This window comes from Phocoena phocoena, chromosome 21 (genome assembly GCF_963924675.1).
Source record: "Phocoena phocoena chromosome 21, mPhoPho1.1, whole genome shotgun sequence".
NCBI lineage: Eukaryota > Metazoa > Chordata > Mammalia > Artiodactyla > Phocoenidae > Phocoena > Phocoena phocoena.
This window is the reverse complement of record NC_089239.1, coordinates 3631982-3650851: the sequence shown is the minus strand read 5'-3', so window position 1 is coordinate 3650851 and position 18870 is coordinate 3631982. Positions and strand designations below refer to the sequence as shown.

Here is an 18870-nt window from a genome sequence, read left to right as displayed (position 1 = left end):
GGAAGACGCCCGGGCCCTTTGTGACTGGGTGGCTAGGGGCCGGGCGGTCCGCCAACTGTTCATGACAGCCAATCAGGGCTCAGAGCCCCAGAGCTGCACCAATCAGAGATTACCGGAGCCTGAACAAGGGCCAATTGGGGGCTCCAGGACAGGGTGAGAGGCGGATCGCGATCAATCAGAGGGGAGCAATGGATCGCCGTTGCCCAATAAGCGGCCTTCAGACCTCCGCGGCGGGCGGTGCTGGCGAGAGTCCCGCTGGCCGGCCAATCAGCGGGCGAGCGGCGGCCGGCGGGCGCGGGGGGGGGCCTGGGGGCGGGGCCTGCCCGCGCGGCCGAACGGTGGGCGCTGCGAAGAACAAGTAGGGTAAGGAGGGCTGATGACCCGGGTCCCGGGTGGGGCTGGGCGCGTGGGGGTCTGGGCGGGGGCGCGCGGGGCAGGGGCGGGGCCACGGGGTGCCGCCTGACCGACCCTCCGAGCTGCGTGATGCGGCAGGGAGAGGAGAGGGGCTGAGTCCCGGTCTAGGGAGGTGGCCTGCTCTGGCCGGAGGGCTGGGGGAGGAGGGGACACTGTTGTCATGGCGACGCAGGTGCGCAGACGTGCGACCCTTTTCAGCCCCGGATCGTGCTCACACCTTAATCCGCCCGCGTCTACCTCGCCCCAAGCTGCCTCCATCCTCCCTGCGACCAGCGCAGAAATAACCCTCGTTGGCAGCCGACTCTGCGCCGCCACAGCGTGGCTCCCCGGCCCCTCTCCCTCCCGCAGCCTCGTCGCCGGCAGAGGAATTAAGCTCACCCTGCGACACTTGGTACAACAGGCCTTCGCGATTTGGCCACCTGGATCAGTTCGTGGAGTGGCCACAGCTGGGGTCCCGCGCGGCCGCCTCGTTTCTGGGGACTGGCACCGTAGAGATGCCGCCGCCTGAGGGACCTGGGGGATCCCCCCAGAGGGATTTTTTTAAAGGCAGCCAATGTAGAGCCTTGTGCATAACATGTACTTAGAAAATGGGGTCTGACTGGATAAATCAAGATCACAACGACAGCTCCATTCCGTGGACCATCGCTATCCAGTAGAAATAGGCAGCGATCCACATACTGTGTAATTTTACATGTTTTAGTAAGCACATTTAAAAAATAAACCAGTTGAATTAATTTTTATATCTTTTATTTACCCAATATATCCAAAATATCAATATTAAGTATAATCCGTATTAAGTTAATATTATTAATTGACTTAATTAATTGATATTAAATTATTGGTAAGCTATCTTAAATTCTTTTTTTTTTTTCCATACAAAGCCTTCAAAATCTGGTGCGTGTCTTACATTCACAGCACATCTCAGTTTGGACCAGCCACATCTGAAGTACTCAGTGGCCCCATTTGTCCGATGGCTACTGTATGAGACTACACAACCATAACCATTTCTTATAGGTGTGTGTTGTTGCCAAATACATGAAACTCAAACTCATCAGTGTTCTTTGAAGCCCTCTTGTTACAAGGAGGCAACAAAAAACATGAGGCAGGGGCTTTTTTTCTCAAGGAGCTGCCAGTCCAGTTGAGAAAATAGACACTCAAAAATTAAGTGGAATTTTAAATGGATATGATTCAGGCAGTAGTAAAGATGACAGTATATGATTAGCTGACAAATGAGATGGCTGATAATTACCCTTAGGAATTCTAGAGAGTGATACTTCGGGCTCCTGCAGTAGCGGAAGACTTGAGTCTCGTCCTGAAAGGTGGGTAAGAAGGCTTGGGCTGCTGCACAGATGGGGAGGGGGTTTTGGTTGACTGCAACTGATCAGAGCTTCTCTTGTTTTTAGAGTTGAGCATTTGCAGAGGCTGTCGGACGGAAAAAGACTTTCATCTCTCACTGACAGCCTCCACCATGATTCACAGCCTTTTCTTGATCAACTCCGCTGGAGATATTTTCCTGGAGAAACACTGGAAGAGTGTGGTCAGCCGTTCTGTTTGCGATTACTTTTTCGAGGCACAAGAGCGAGCAACTGAGGCTGAAAATGTTCCTCCAGTTATCTCCACCCCTCACCACTATCTCCTAAGTGTTTACCGTCACAAGATCTTTTTTGTGGCTGTGATCCAGACGGAGGTGCCACCTCTGTTTGTCATTGAGTTCCTTCACCGAGTAGTGGACACGTTTCAGGTGCGTGAATGTGAGGAAGTTCATCCATGTACCTTACAAAGTGTCTTTATAGTTCTGTTTCCATTGTTTTCAGCCTCAGTGAAGGAACTTAAAAAAGAAATTAAAACTCTGACATTGCTCACTTCCACTCCCGTCTGGTAAGACGCTTGTTTCTATTTATTGAACGGGCTGCATCTAGAATGACAGGTTGTATACTTTTGAACCCGTTGCCTGGGAAAGCGACCCTACTTGGTATGATGGTATACAGTCATTTCATTTCTAGAGAATGGAATTATCCTACATTTTGTTCACAAAGCTGATGAGTTTCGATTTTTTATTTATGGTAGACTTGATGTTAACCATCGTTAACGACATTGCTTTGAGTTGCATCAAAAAGTGATTCACTCACCCTGGCAGGGGTAACTTGGGAACCCATCCTTCAGCTTGAATTTGGGGTGCTCATCCACAGCATATGAGTACCAGTGACAGGCTGTTTTTTGCAAACTTAACATTGGAAAATCTTCTGTACCTGTAAAAACTTAAGTGACACATTTTCCAAGAGACAGTTTTCATTTCGAGTTTTTCCTTCAGGAATAGATTTGGAGATCTTGGGGCGTGGGAAGGTATGTCATACCAGGATGTCAACACCCTTTATGGCACAGGATTCTAGGCTGCCCAGACTCTGGATTCAGACATTTTCTGCCTAAAAGGATTGCTCAACTTCTAACGGTTGTGGTTGTTTGCATAACTCAACGATCCATGAGAATCAAGGGCCCTTTGGGTTAACTTCTGTGTCATGTGAGGCCTGGAATTGGTCACATGAATACAGAAATTGTGGGATTGGAGAAGAAGAGAGCAAGGACCCAGACATTACGATAAAAATTAAAAAGCAAGTCAAAGAGTCCTTTCATTTACCCTCAGATATAGATCACATGTTTAGAACAGTTTCATTCCCCAAAGAATATACATATATTTATATTTTTTCCCCCACATTCTTTTCTGGTAGTTCTATTCTGGGATCCCAGTGGCATACTTGTTCCATCACACAATGAAAACCTGAGAATGATAAACCCCAGTATGTGGAAGAACTAGAAGAGCCCAGCAGTTTTGATCTTCAGCCGCTTGAGCTGGGCCTTGTTAGGATTTCCACAGGGATGCTTTACGCCGTTAAGAGTCTGCTCCCTATCTCCGTAGTGATATGATGTAACTTATTACAAGGCAGGAAGTGAGAAATGTTGTTTAATCTAGTTGAAACCACAGAGGAATTAGGGAAAACCTCAAAGTGGCTACTTTGGAAGGCTGGGACTTCAGAGCTTGCCATTTTGGAAGCATTTGTTAAAAGTAAATGGCCGCATCCTGATTTTAATGTCTTATCTGATGTGTGTTCTCTGGCTGCGCTCTTCCTCTCGTAGCGGAAGGAGCTCCCGCTACGGAAGTGACGCACTTTGCTGTGGCGCTGTGCCGTGCTCACCAGTCTGCTTCCAGCTGATTGAGAAAACCACGTTCTGCCTGATTAGAAAATCGAGGGAGGTGTTTTTTAAAGTTTATTTTATTGAAGTATAGTTGTTTTACAATGTTGTCATTTCTGCTGTACTGCAAAGTGATTTGGTCATACATATATATATGTATACATTTTTTCTTATTTTTGTCCATTATGTTTTATCACAGGATAGTGAATATAGTTCCCTGTGTTATACAGTAGGACCCTGTGGTCCATCTATTCTCTATATAAGAGTTTGCATCTGCTAACCCCAAGCCTCCCCCACTTTCCCTCCCCCTTGGCAAGCACAAGTCCGTTCTCTATGTCTGTGAGTCTGTTTCTGTTTCATAGGTAAGTTCCTTTGTGTCATATTTTAGATTCCACATGTAAGTGATATCATATGGTATTTGTCTTTCTCAGTCTGACTTACTTCACTTAGTACAATGATCTCTTGGTCCATCCATGTTGCTGCAAATGGCATTATTTCATTCTTTTTTATGGCTGAGTAGTATTCCATTGTATGTATATCTACCACATCTTCTTTATCCATTTATACATCAATGGACACTTAGGTTGCTGCATGTCTTGGCAGTTGTGAATAGTGCTGCTATGAACATAGGAGTGCATTTACCTTTTTGAGTTATAGTTTTGTCTGGACATATGCCCAGGAGGGGATTGCTGGACCATATGGTAGCTCTATTTTTAGTTTTTTAAGGCCCCTCCATACTGTTCCATAGTGGCTGCAGCAGTTTACATTCCCACTGACAATGTAGGAGGGTTCCCTTTTCTTGAGTGAGATGTTTTATTATATTTATTTTTCAAAATAAAATCATTCTTGAGAAGGAAATGTATAACTTTTCCCCCCCTTCAATCCTCATTTTTTTAAAGAAGAAATCTTTTTGTTTTAGAAACACATTCCTGACTCCTAAGTGGTCTTGGATATTGGAATGTCTCTGATAGTTGACGTCATCTGATGTAATTTAGGTCATATCTGGAGTCTGTGTTCCGTTTTGGATGTCATAATTTGAGGAGACTGTTGGAAAACTAGAGCAAATTCAAAAGAAATGGCAAGACAGTGAAAGAATCTAGAAACCTTACTGTAGCACGAACAGTGGGAGGACCAAACAGGGAGTTTGGCCCTGTGAAGAAAAATGCAAGTCAAAGCTTGTCCTGGTCTTCAGATCACTAGATCACCGTGGGGCTGTTATGTAAACCTGTTCTGTAAGGCAGACCTAGGAAGCAAATTTCAGTTTAGCAAAAGAAGGAACTTTCTAACAGTCAGTGCCGCCCGTGAATAAAATGAGCTTTCTCAAAAAGGGTGAATTTCCCTCAGTGGATGAATCCCTAGAGGGCTGTCTGAGAGGCCCAGCAGCAGACGTGCTGGCATTGCCAGGAGGGGCACGCCAAGAGGCTACAGCATTTCTCTCTGCATCATTTCATTGCCGCGCACCACAGATTACATGGTGCTTTGTAGTTTACAAAGCATGTTCATACATGTTCTTAGTTCATCCATCAGGCTGAGTTTTTACAACCCTGTGCAGCCCATGGTATTATTCTGATTATACTATGAGAGAAATCAAGACCCAAATTAGTCAGCAGGACTTAATCTAGTAGGTGACAATTCAGATTATTACCCAGGCCTTCTGATTTGGAATCCAGTGCTTTTTCCACAACCCAGACAATTTAGTATCTAAGTTTAACCTTTGTTAATAAAAGGACAAAGTGTTACTAGAATCCTAGCATCTTAGAGTAAGGGGATCCAAAGAGATTTTCAGGTGTGCTAGTTCACCCCCTCATTTCATTTTGTTTCTCTCTCAATTCTTATTTGCTGCATGAATGTTAAGGAATAGCACAACAGTAAGGGTTAAAAAGATTTTCAGGTCCAATGTATGTCATATCAGGTATTACCACTTTGCATAGTTCTTTCAAATTCATGTTCATAAACACATAGAATAGTCTAGATTCAGTTTTGTATTCTTCATATTTTATTAGTTGAAGAAACTAACCCAAAGAGATTAAATGACTTACTCTAGTTTATGAAAGAAGTTATTAATGACACTTGTAGTACAATCCAGTCCGGTGTTCTTTCCACCAAACTGGGCCTGCCTAAGAATACCATGGTTATGCTTCATTCACTTATTTTAGAAGATCCCAGAAACACAGAGTAAACACGTGTGGACAGGACTCGATCCTTGCTCTCTGGGAACATTCCTTCACTCATCACAGTCTCTGAGTGACAAATGTATACACGTATTGTATTTTCATCAGGATTATTTTGGAGTCTGTTCAGAGCCTGTGATAAAAGACAATGTGGTTGTGGTTTATGAGGTATTGGAAGAGATGCTTGACAACGGGTTTCCATTGGCTACCGAGTCGAACATCCTCAAAGAACTGATAAAGCCGCCCACTATCCTTCGAACCGTTGTCAACACCATCACAGGTACGAGGGGGGCCCCAGGGAAGGCTGCCACCATCCTGGGTGTGGCTTAGCCTGCTGTTGTGCATTGTTTTGAGTGCTTCTCTTTGGGGATCTCAAATGTCCAGGTGCTTTAATTTTATTCTTTATAGTCTTTGAATATAACATGAAATATATTTTTGTTATATAGAAAATATTCTGATTTCAATGATAGGATGAACTGTTCTCCTTTAAAAACAATTTGCCTGATTACAGAAGTAGCACACGATTATTGTAGGAATGTCAGAAACACAGAAAAGCACAAAAAACATGAAAGTTTCTCATAATCCCATCACACTTTTAACATACGGTGTATATTTTTTATCTTTTCTAGACATCAGGATAATGGATGGACAGGTGGAATTTTTTAAAACAACTGTTGTGTATATATATATATATATATATATTGTGTGTGTGTGTGTGTGTGTGTGTGTGTGCGTTACGCGGGCCTCTCACTGTTGTGGCCTCTCCCGTTGTGGAGCACAGGCTCCGGACGCGCAGGCTCAGCGGCCATGGCTTACGGGCCCAGCCGCTCCGCGGCATGTGGGATCTTCCCGGACCAGGGCATGAACCCGTGTCCCCTGTATCGGCAGGTGGACTCTCAACCACTGCACCACCAGGGAAGCCCTCTTGTATATTTTTAAACTTAACTTTTCATCATTGTTTTGTGAACATGTTCCCATTATGGTAAATATTCATCTACATAATTTTTGGTGACTTTACAATTTTCTGCCATACGGAATAGATCCCAGGTCATTTACTGTGTCCCTGTTTATGATGTCTCTGATTTTTTGTTCTTTTAAATAGCAAGGAGTTGGCATTCTTATGCCTAAATCTTTGTGCACATCTAGAACGATACCTTTTCGGTATGGAAGTGCCGGATCAGAAGGTGTGCGTGGGGCCTCCCTGGTGGCGCAGTGGTTGAGAGTCCGCCTGCTGATGCAGAGGACACGGGTTCGTGCCCCGGTCCGGGAAGATCCCACCTGCTGCAGAGTGGCTGGGCCCGTGAGCCATGGCCGCTGAGCCTGCGCGTCCGGAGCCTGTGCTCCGCAACGGGAGAGGCCACAGCAGTGAGAGGCCCGCGTACCGCAAAAAAAAAAAAAAAAAAAAAAAAGAAGGTGTGCGTGTCTTAAGGACTTTAATGCATTGTGCCACATAGCCCCCCAGAGAAGTTATGTCAGTTTATACTTTAAGTAGCAATTATGCAACCTGGCCAACTCTATTATTATCGTTATTAATTATTTTACAACTTTGGCAATTGGATAGTTTAGTGATATCTTGTTATTTCCAAACTTGTTTTTTATTACTAAGGAAGTTAAAACCTGTTCAAGTGTTCATTGACTGTTTTTCCTCTATTGTGATTTACTTTTTCATGTCCTTTGCCTGTTTTTTGGTTATTGTTGAAATGTTTTTCTTTTTTCCTACTAATTGAAAAGTATTCCTTTCATTTAAGGATATTAAACTATCATATATACTCTAAATACACACGCTAGTTTGCAGGAGTCTCTGTGTATTTTGAATGCTCTGTTGTAGATGTTTTCTCACATCCTGCCCCTGGTCATTTAACATTGTTCAAGGTGGTGTTTGTTTAGCCACCTTTAAAGTTTTTTGTTGTAGTCAAAATAATCATTCTGCTTCATTAAGGTTTTACATTTTGGGTCTTGCTTAATATATAAGCAAGAGTTTTCATGGAATTTGACAAACTGAATGAAAAATACATTTAAAAAAGTAATTACAGAGGGGTTGGAAGAATTTTCCCTGTCAAATATCAAGACATATTTAAGTTCACTTGGTACATTAGACAAACACTCATAGAATAGATATACTTTAAGAGCCAAGACAGTTTGGGGGAAAAAATATTTTTTTAAAAAGAGCAAGAGAAAAAATGTGTCCTGTCAGAATCAAGATATATTATGACGTTTTGGTACTTTTTAAAATATAGTATTAGCCCATTAATAGACAAATAGACAATTGGGATAAAATAGAAAGTCCAGAAACAGATCCTTTTATAGGAATTTGGTATAGATAAATGTGCTCATATATCAAATCCGTGGACTGCGGGCCAGTTGTTAAATATATTGTATCGGGGCAGTCAGCTTTGATACAGAAAAGAAATGAAGTTCCCCTACTCACTGTATACACAAAATAAATCTTAGCTGGATCAAGAGTTAAACACAAAGAAACTTTATAATTGTTAGAAGGAAATATTGGAAAATGTCTTTTTGATCTCAAAGAAGGGAAAGTCTTTCTTTTAAAAAAATACATTTTCTTCTATTTCTTTTATGGTTTTATTTTTAGATTTAATTCTTTAATCCATTTGGAAATTGTCTTGGTAAAGTAAGACTCTGTGGTTTTTTCTCCAAAACTGTCAGTTTCCCTAGCACTATTTATTGAATACTTTACCCCTTTTCCTCGTTTTTTTTTTTTAAAGTATGCATGCATCCATTTTATTTATTTATTTTTATTTTATTTATTTACTTTTGGCTGTGTTGGGTCTTTTTTGCTGTGCACAGGCTTTCTCTAGCTGTGGCGAGCAGGGGCTGCTCTTCGTTGCGGTGCATGGGCTTCTCACTGTGGTGGCTTCTCTTGTTCCGGAGCACAGGCTCTAGGCGTGCGTGCTTCAGTAGCTGTGGCGTGTGGGCTCAGTAGTTGTGGCTTGAGGGCTCTAGAGAGCAGACTCAGTAGTTGTGGTCCACAGGCTTAGTTGCTCCATGGCATGTGGGATCTTCCCGGACCAGGGCTGGAACCCATGTGCCCTGCATTGGCAGGTGGATTCTTAACCACTGCGCCACCAGGGAAGCCCTCCTCATTTTAAAATGATATTTTTGTCTTGCACTAAGTCATTATTGGATTTTTGGTCTGTTTTTAGGCTTTCCTGCCTTATAACCATACTGCTTTAATTATTGTAGCTTGTTGATATGTTTTAATACATAGTGCCTCTTTTTAAGAAAACAAATTGTCAGGTTTTTCAATATTCTGGGCTCATTTAAAACTTTAAAAGCTTTGTTAGTGACTGAATCACTTATAAATACTGTGAAGTCATTTTCCTGAATCTCACTTAAATCTAGAAAAGATATCTGAGAACCAGCTATCTTAGTTGAAATGTTTTGTAAAGCTGCTGACTATATGTGTGTTTAATGTTTCCTTCTTTATATTAAAAAAGATCCAGGTTACATTAGAAGAAAATAGATTTTAAATTAGTTCTATTTCAGAATTTCAGTATAGAACCTTTGAATTAAAAGAAAAATTTAATACCTGTGGGGAAAAAAACAAATCAAGGAATCAACTTACAATTCTTACAGACAGGGAACGATCTGATTTATATTCTTTTCCTGAGTTCCAGTATTGGTATAAGAGAGATTATGTATACATTTTAATACCTGGCATAAATGTATCTAAAAACCTGCTTCAAACTAGAATACTGTTTTTACCCATGAAAATTTTATATCAGTATGTAGATTACCATCCCTACCGAAAGCCAATGCATTATTTAAGCTGCAAGTATTGTGCAATTTGAGAGACCAAGTTCAGATCACTTTCAAAACCAAAATATGATATCTGTTTCTCAGGTAACTTGTTAACCTTTATTCTGCTTGAGGAGGCAGACCAGCTGGTGACAAGTTTTTAAAATAGATTAGGTTACCAAGATAGAAGTTGGGAAAGCTATAATCTTTTTCTTGGAAAAATTCTTCAATTAATTGCATGGATAGCGGATGTATAGAAACTTTTGGGGAAGTGTTCTCTGGTTGTTGGATAATTGGTTACATCTAATTATCAAATATTCATTGTCTCAGGAAGCACCAATGTGGGTGACCAGCTTCCCACCGGGCAGCTGTCCGTGGTGCCTTGGCGACGGACTGGGGTGAAATACACCAACAATGAGGCCTATTTTGATGTGATTGAAGAGATTGATGCCATCATTGATAAATCAGGTAAGTGCTTTCAGCCTGTTCACAGAACTATGAAAATAGAAAGAGGCCCCTTTTGGATAGTGCTAGCTAGTACCAGAATTACCCCCTATTCAAGGTCATTCATTTTAACTTAGTGGCTACTTTGTGTCAAGCATTGTGTATTAGGACTGGACTGAAGTGTTATGATGTAGATGACATGATCATACATGTAGAAACTTCTAAAGACTCCAACCAAACACTTTTAGAACTAATAAATTCAATAAAGTTGCAGGATACGAAATCAACATGCAAAAATCAGTGGTGTTTCTATACACAAACAATGAACTATCCAAAAAGGGAAGTAAGAAAACAATCCCACTTACAATAACAACAAAAAGAATAAAATACTTAGGAATAAACTTAACCGGAGAGACTTATACACTGAAAATTACAAAGCACTGATCAAGGAAATTGAAGAAGAGCAGATAAATGGAAAGGCATGCTTTGTTCATGGATTGGAAGAATTAATATTGTTAAAATGTTCGTAATACCCAAAGCATTCTATCCCCATCAAAATCCCAAATGCTATCCACATAAATATCTCAATGGCATTCTTTATAGAAATAGAAAAAACAATCCTAAAATTCATATGGAGCCACGAAAGACCTCAAATAGCCAAAGCAGTCTTGAGCAAGAACAAAGCTGGGAGCTTCACAATTCTGTATTTCAAAATATATTACAGAACTACAGAAATCAAAATGTATGGTAGTATCATAAAAACAGTCATGTATCCCAGTGAAACAGCATAGAAAGCTCAGCAGTAAATCCATGTGTTTACAACCAGCTGGACTTCAACAAGAGTGCCAAGAACATGCAATGGGGAAAGGCTAGTCTTTGCAGTAAGTGGTGTTGGGAAAACTGGATATTCACATGTAGAAGAATAAAATTACCCTTATCTCACACCACATACAAAATGGATACAAGACCTAAACATAAGATCTGGAACCATAAAACTACTAGCAGAAAACATAGGGAAGAAGCTTCTTCACACTGGTCTGGGCAGTGATTTTTTGGATATGACACTAAAAGCAAAGGCAACAAAAGGAAAAATAGATGGGATTGCATCAAGCTAAAAAGCTTCTGTACAACAAAGGAACCAATCAACAGAGTGGAAAAGACAACCTACAAATGAGAGAAAATATCTGAAAACCATGTATCTGATAAGGGGTTAATATCCAGAATACACGAGGAACTCATACAATTTAATAGCAAAAAAACCCAGATAATCTGACAAAAAAGTGGGCACAAAGGATCTGAAGAGACATATTTCAGAAAAAGACATACAAATGACCAACAGGCATATGGAAAGGTGTTCAGTGTCACCAGCCATCAGGGAAAAGCAAGTCAAAACCACAGTGAGATACCACCTCACACCTCACATCAAAAAGACAAAAGATGACACGTGTTGACAATGATGTGGAGAAAAGGGAACCCTGTACACTGCTGGGGGGGGATGTAAGTTGGTGCAGCCACTGTGGAAACAGTATGGAGGTGCCTCAAAAAATTAAAACTCCCTTATGATCCAGCAATCCCACTTCTGGGTATAGATCCAAAGGAAGTGAATATTAGTGTCTCAAAGAGATAATCTGCACCCGCTTGTTCATTGCAGCATTATTCACAATAGGCAAGATATGGAAGCAAGCTAAGTGTCCGTTGATGGATGAATGGATAAAGATGTGAGATAGACTCACACGCAGGAATATTTTCAGCCATAAAATGAAGGAAATCCTGCCATTTGTGACAACATGGATGAACCTGGAGGACATGATGCTAAGTGAAATAAGCCAGACACAGAAAGGCAAATATCGCGTGATCTCACTTATATGTGGAATCTGCAATAGTCAACCTCATGGAAGCAGAGAGTAGAAGGGTGGTTACCAAGGACTTGGGGGAGAGGGAAGTGGGGAGTTGTTGGTGAAAGGGTACAAAGTTTCACTTACACAAGATGAAAAAGTTCTGGAGATTTAATATAGGGCACAGTGACTACAGTTGTGTACTTTTTTTCCCCGGTGTTATTGGGGTGTAACTGACAAAACTGTAAGATACTTAGCATGTATATTATGGTGATTTGATATACATATACACTGTGAAAGGATTTCCCTCATCACCTCACACGTGTATCCTCTACTTGAAATTTGCTAAGAGTGCAGGGCTTAAGGGCCCTCACCACCAAGAAAATCCAGCTAACTGTGTGAGGTGATAGATGTTAATGAGCTTCATTGTGGTGATCACTTCACAGGGTATACATGTATCAAAACATCAAGTCGTACACCTTAAATAGATACACTTTTTATTTGTTGATTATACCTCAACAAAGCTGAAAGAAAAGCAATAAGAAAAACACGATGCAGACCAGTGCTGAGCTTCCATTTTCACTGGTTTTATCCTCTCGAGTGAAAAAGAAAAGTAACAACCTGATCTCCTGTTGATCAGATTTCCTTTTGGAAGTATTTGACTCTCAATTCTCATGGCAGAACTAACGTTGTAATCACTGAAATTCAGAGAACCTTCTTTTCTATCCATTGGGATAGGTTAATGTGACTACAAGTCCTTGGAGCTTAGAAATTTAGAGAAAGTTCTCTTCACATGAGTGAACTCAGTCATCCAGAAGGTGTTTACGGAGAACCAGTGGTGCTGTACCTGAGTGCCGGATTGTGGGCATGTGATGGTGACTAAGACAGGGTCTGTGGCTGCAGGAAGCTTCCTGAAAGTCTAGCGAGGGAGAGAGAAAGGGAAAAAGATGGAGCATAAGAGAGGTCCCCTCCCACCCAGGGCAAATTGTAAAGCTAACTAACGCTTTGTCAGGAGAATGAGTAGGAGTTAGTAAGACCTACGTGGATTTGGGAGCAGAGCAGTGCAAACACTATAAGATGAGTAAAATATTGTTGGGAAATAAAGTAGCTCAGTGTGATTGGATTGAGAGGTGTTAAAAAAAAAAAAGAAAAGTAAGCGATGAGGCTTTAAAACGAAGTAGGCACAGAAGCTTTTCATATTAGCCCCAAACTGGAGAGGACCCAAATGTCCGTCAGTAATACAAAGGATACAGAAATTTCTATATGACCACACCGTGGAATACTCTACAGTAAAGAAAAAGAACTGCAGGTACACCTGACAGCATGAATGAACCTCACGGTATTGAGCAGCAGTCAGATGCCTACGATCATATACATTTGTATGACGTTTGAAAACATGTGCAACTTAACCTAAGGTAATAAAAGTCAGAATTTTAGGGACTCAGGTGAACTGGGATGGACAACAGGAGTGTGCTGGGTTGCCGGTGAGGGTCCGCATCTTGACGCGGGTCGTATCTGCATAGGTGTGAACATATTTAAAAATTCATTGGGCTGGACATTTAAGATGTTTGCGTTTTACTCCAAGTTTGATCTCAATGAAAAAGTAAAAAAACCAAACCCAAAAAGCTCTAGGTGGCCAGATGGTGAAGAATCTTGTATGCCATTTTAAGGAGGACCCTTTGGAGCCATTGAAGAGTTTTAAGCTGGGAATAATTTGACAAGGTTTGTTGTTGAGAACCGTCCCGTTGGACGTGCAGCATGGCACGGAGTTGGGGGCAGTCTCGGGGCAGGGAGGCGGGAGGCTGTGGTGGAGTCCAGGCCAAGGTACAGGTTCCGTGATGGTAGTGAGGATGGAGAGGAGTGGAGGAGTCACGTGAAGAGGGGATGGAGCACTGGTGGGATATGGACGCCAAGGGGGCGGAAGTCATCAAGGACGCATCCGTGTTTCTGGCTTAGGCAACAGGATAGATGGTTTTATCGTGAAGCTAAGGAAAAGAGAAATTGCAGATCCAGGAATGAAGATAAGGGACTCAGTTTTTGACACGTGGAGTTTGAAGTGCCTCAGTCACGTCCAAGTGGGGCAGTCCCGTTGGCAGGAGTGAGGCTGAACTGGAAAAAGGATTAGGAAATAACTGGCCATCAGTGGAAATCGAAGCCTTAGGAAGGAGGTAAAGTAACCCAAGGAGACCGTGTCAGGTTCAAGAAAAGAGAAGTTCAGAACTGTGATAAGATGTCGACATGTAAAGGATGTCCACAGAAGGAGCAACCTGCAGAAGGCACGAGAGAGAAGAGCTAGAAAAACAGGAAATCGGAGCGGTTAGGAGAAGGGAACACTTGAAAGAAGGAAGTGGGCACAGGGCCCTGCAGCAGGGAGAGCCTGCAGGCTGAAGACCAAAAGTATCCATTCCATTTGGTGGCAGAGCTCCTTGGTGCCCTTAGGGAGAGCAGTTTCTGATATGAATTCAGTGTTGTGAGCCATTGGTTAAGATAGCGGTGCTTTGTTGGATTCTGGCACTAGATTGAAAACTCCTTTAGGCTAGTAACTATCTCACCAGTCTTTTATCCCCACTGCTTCATTAGTGTCTTGCGCTTGTTATGCAGTCGATAAAGGTTTAGAAGGAGGACAGATGGACTGGGTAGATGATTTGGATGGATGGATGGATGGATGGACGGAAGGAAGGAAGAAAGAATGGGGGAGGGGAGGAAGAAGGAAGGAAGGAAATAGGATGGGAGAAAAAAGAGAAGGTTAAAGAAGGAGGGAGGGAGGAGGGATGTTAGTTGGGAGGGACAGAGAGGGTTTTACCTTCTTTCCATCTTGTTCTGTCTCAGGGTCCACAGTCACTGCCGAGATCCAGGGTGTTATCGATGCCTGCGTCAAGCTGACCGGAATGCCCGACCTTACGCTTTCCTTCATGGTAAAATCCTGGGCCAGAGATTTAGTTTTTGGGAAATTAGATGCTTCTGGAATGACAGAGTGGGGGGAAGGGGATGGAACCAGAAGAAGTGATCAAGGACAACCACAAAGCTCATGTTGGGCTTGAATTTTCTAAAAGTAACGACAGAACCTGTGTGTGTGTGTTTCAGTGAGAACAGCATCTGAGTTACTTTCCCGAAAGAAGCACGGTGTTTAATTCCTGCTTGTTGCTTTCCCTTGCCTGTCCCTCAGAACCCCAGGCTGCTGGATGATGTCAGCTTCCACCCCTGCGTCCGCTTCAAGCGCTGGGAGTCCGAGCGCATCCTCTCCTTCATCCCTCCCGACGGCAACTTCCGCCTGCTCTCGTACCACGTCAGTGCACAGAAGTAAGCAGCCATCGAACCAAAGGGTGGAGTGTGCGTGTGCGTGCGTGTGTGTGCATGTGTATGTGTGTTTGGAAACAGTATCCATGGTGATGAAGAACTCAGGCTCTGGAGTTACCTGGGCTCTAGGTAACTAATTGGGTAACCTCAGGTGAGTTGCTTATCCTTTCCGTGTCTGTTTTCTTACCTGAGAAAGTTGAAGTAATAAAAGTAATAAATGATGAATAAGTAAGTTGAAAATAATAAAAGTACCTTGTTATGTGGGTTAAATAAGGGACTCTAAATAGTGCTTCACACAAAGTAAGTGCTTGTTAGGTTTACTGCTGTAAGTTTTATTGTCGTTATTATATGCCTAAACGGGAACTTTTTCTTTTCTCAGGTTGGAATCTAAGAACACCTGTATTCAATCCCCTCCACTCAAAAAAGCCATGAATGGTGCTATGAGAAAACATAAAATTCAGTGATTTTTTGGCCTTGCACATTCTGTTTACTATGGAGTCTGAGGGCTTTTAGGGGAAGGTGTATAGTAGAAGATATGCGGACTGAAGAGAGCTGTGGGACCTCACAGCCACTGAAGCCCTCCTGTGGGATTCGGAATAAATAACGTAGGGAAATGTCTGAGCGCCTGAGGGCAGAGGCTCTGGAATCAGACTGCCCACGCTTAAGCCCCACCCATAGTACTTATGATATATGACCATGGCAAGCTAGTTAACCTCAGTTACGTATGAGGACGGCAGTATTCATGACATCAGGACAGAGGCAGTGCCTACTTCCTACTTACAGGGAGGATTAAATGAGCTAATAGAGAGAAAACCTTTAGAGTGGCGCTGGCCACAGGAAGTGCTCCACAGATGCTAAGGATGGTTACAACTTTAGTATCATCCTGTAGCTTCTGTGTTTCCTCTTCTGTCAGATGACAACCCTACCCCTTAGGGTTTTTTAAGGATGAAAGTCAGGTAAAAGCACTCTCTAGAAATTGTAAAAGCTCCGTGACGTATGAATATTACCCTCCCAAGTACAAATAATTATTGGTCACATGTCACAAAGTAAAACACAGAAACGTGGTTTTTGTTTGCCACGCCTTTTTCTCATAGTCTGCCAGGTCTGCTCTTCGGTTTTGTTGATATCATTCAAAGAGTCATTAGAAGAATCAGTTTACTTACTAGTCAGCATCTTAGCTTTACAAAAAGAAAATAATTAAAGATGTCTAGAGGGTTTTTCTGTGCTTACTTTGTAAGATAAGGAAGCAGGTGAGGGAGGCAAGGCTGCCAGCGGGGCAGAAAAAGGGAAGTGTGGCCATTTTTCCGGTACATTAACGACATGGGCTTTTTGTCTCTCTCTTTTCCAGCCTGGTGGCGATTCCAGTTTATGTCAAACATAACATCAGCTTCCGGGACAGTAGTTCTCTTGGCCGCTTTGAAATAACGGTGGGCCCTAAGCAGACTATGGGGAAGAGCATCGAGGGGGTGACGGTCAGCAGCCAGATGCCCAGAGGCGTCCTGAGCATGAACCTCACGCCGTCTCAGGGCACGCACACGTTTGACCCGGTCACCAAGGTAGGAGAATAAGCGGGAGGCTTGAGCTGCCGTTGTTATAAATAGCAGGAACTCTGCAGGAGCCCTTTATATCTTGTGGAAAGGGGAGATGGATCAAAGGGACATTGTTTAGGACACTGAGATAATTGATGGTAACAAATAGTATTCTCTGCTGGGAAACACCCTGGAGGCTGGCACCTCAGATGAAGGTTCCACTGTAACTTCTTTCCTGTTTCTTTGGAGATGCTGTCTTGGGATGTAGGAAAAATAAATCCCCAAAAGCTCCCCAGTTTGAAGGGGACCGTGAGTCTTCAGGCTGGAGCTTCCAAACCCGATGAGAACCCCACGATTAACCTGCAGTTTAAGATCCAGCAGCTGGCCATTTCTGGTGAGTGACACCCAGCCCGAGGTTGCGGGGCGGGCAAGCGGCCAAGGCAGTGAGCGACGTCGCAGAGCCTCCCGGCGGCTCCCTGTCTGCAGAGTTGTGTTTCGTTACCGGATACGTGATCTTCAGTCAGATCTTTCCTAGCACATTTCTGGAGAAAGTCCGTAATCCTCACCTCAAAGTTGGCTTAAGTGACATGAATAAAAGTGTCTGAGACACATGTGAGAAGGAAACAGTATCGGAGACAGAAGTGTTCACAGGCCGAGGCTGAGTCGCCCTGGGCCTGCTGATTGGGGTCCCAGGGTTTTCAGTAGGGGGATGCGTCCACATTCTCAGCTGGTGACTGAAAGAAGAATTCCCCTCCCCTTCTTTCCCCCAGTCTCAGAAGATTTCACAGGTGCTGTTATCATTGGGAACCCTTGGGCCAATCCGAGTCATTGACTGTAGTCTATGCCCGGCAGGTAGTTTGCTACGCGCCAGGCACTGGTTTAAGCTCTCTTCATCTATTTTCTTATTCAGTCCTTAGAACGACCCTTTCAGATGGATAGGAGATGACTTCAGCTTTATATGAAGCTCCTGTTCTTTTTTACCAACGGATCTTGTCTAGTTTAAGTGATTAGAATTCATTTAAATAAGCTCTTTCATCTTAAAATACTTAATAAACTTTAAAGCTCTGCACAGTATAAAATGTTCATTTCTTAGTATAGTCAGAATATTTAGGAAGCACTCATGTGTTAATTCATCACTTTTCATCATTAATTTATTCATTTAGTTATACCTTTATTTGATTATGAATTTGTTAATTTTGTTATTATTAATTCATATGTTCAACCCCATAACTTGAGAAAAATCTGGAGCGGTCTTAGTTTTCCCTTACCCTCATTTCAGCCTGCGTATAACTTTCTGCCCTTTCCACTTCAGGAATATGTCTCCGAATAGGCTAGCGTTTCATTGGGGCAGGGCTTTATTTTCAGCCTGTATACCAAGAGTGAAGTATCTGTCGGCTGCGTTTAGGTGATATAAGTAAGGGCAGGTATTTTCCAGTTCACCGTCGCAGCTTTTTCTAGCCCACGGACCTCTTTGAGTTGAAACGAACCTAAACAGTTCTGCTACCTGCTTCTTTTGAGTAATGCTTATGTCTTGTTCTTCCTTCCTTCCAGGACTCAAAGTGAATCGTCTGGATATGTATGGAGAGAAGTACAAACCCTTTAAGGGCATAAAATACATGACCAAAGCTGGCAAGTTCCAAGTTCGAACCTGAAGGGAGAGTTCTGCAAAGGGAACAGTCGTGAACACTTTTTCATTGCTTACTTGTCTAAAAGTAAAAACTGTCAGCCCTCTCCTAGGTCACTGCCCACTCTGGACCACCTGCTCCTGTTTTCCCGTAGCTACAGTGCCCCGGAGCTAATGAAGGGAGGCCGGGCCGCCAGGGAGGCCTGCGCAGAACCCACACACCAGCGGCACCAAGTCAGTTCTCAAAGCAGAGGCGTGTGATGCAGGGGGAGGTACTTGATGCCGTATGTAACTACTTGTGACATGGTTACCACAGGAAAAGACCAGCATTTGTTACTCGCTTGGCTTTAATTATCTGAAGCTAAGGAAAGGCGTCTTTAGTTTTTGGTTTTTTTTTAAATTTATTTATTTTATTTTTAGTTATTTTTGGCTGCGTTGGGTCTTTGTTGCTGCGCGCGGGCTTTCTCTAGTTGCGGCGAGCGGGGGCTACTCTTCATTACAATGCAGGGGATTCTCACTGCAGTGGCTTCTCTTGTTGTGGTGCACGAGCTCTAGGCACACGCGGGCTTCAGTAGTTGTGGCTCGCGGGCTCTGTAGTTGTGGCTCGC

At 42.9% G+C, this 18870-nt stretch overlaps 1 protein-coding gene across 1 annotated transcript; it reads left to right on the top strand.

Moving 5' to 3' along the window:
* Positions 1-331: 331 nt before the first annotated feature.
* AP3M2 (adaptor related protein complex 3 subunit mu 2) lies at positions 332-18641 on the top strand. The gene is made up of 9 exons (XM_065899918.1): positions 332-363; positions 1818-2155; positions 5883-6054; positions 9864-10001; positions 14642-14727; positions 14979-15112; positions 16458-16665; positions 16888-17032; positions 18190-18641. The coding sequence occupies exons 2-9, from the start codon at positions 1883-1885 to the stop codon at positions 18288-18290; spliced, it is 1257 nt and encodes a 418-aa protein (XP_065755990.1). The 5' UTR covers positions 332-363; positions 1818-1882; the 3' UTR covers positions 18291-18641.
* Positions 18642-18870: the final 229 nt, after the last annotated feature.

Excerpts from the sequence above, each read along its gene's own strand:
- AP3M2 (XM_065899918.1), top strand. The coding sequence starts at position 1,883 with ATGATTCACAGCCTTTTCTTGATCAACTCCGCTGGAGATATTTTCCTG. Across the intron at positions 15,113-16,457 it reads TACCACGTCAGTGCACAGAA|CCTGGTGGCGATTCCAGTTT; the intron begins GTAAGCAGCCAT and ends TCTCTTTTCCAG. Across the intron at positions 17,033-18,189 it reads CCAGCAGCTGGCCATTTCTG|GACTCAAAGTGAATCGTCTG; the intron begins GTGAGTGACACC and ends CCTTCCTTCCAG.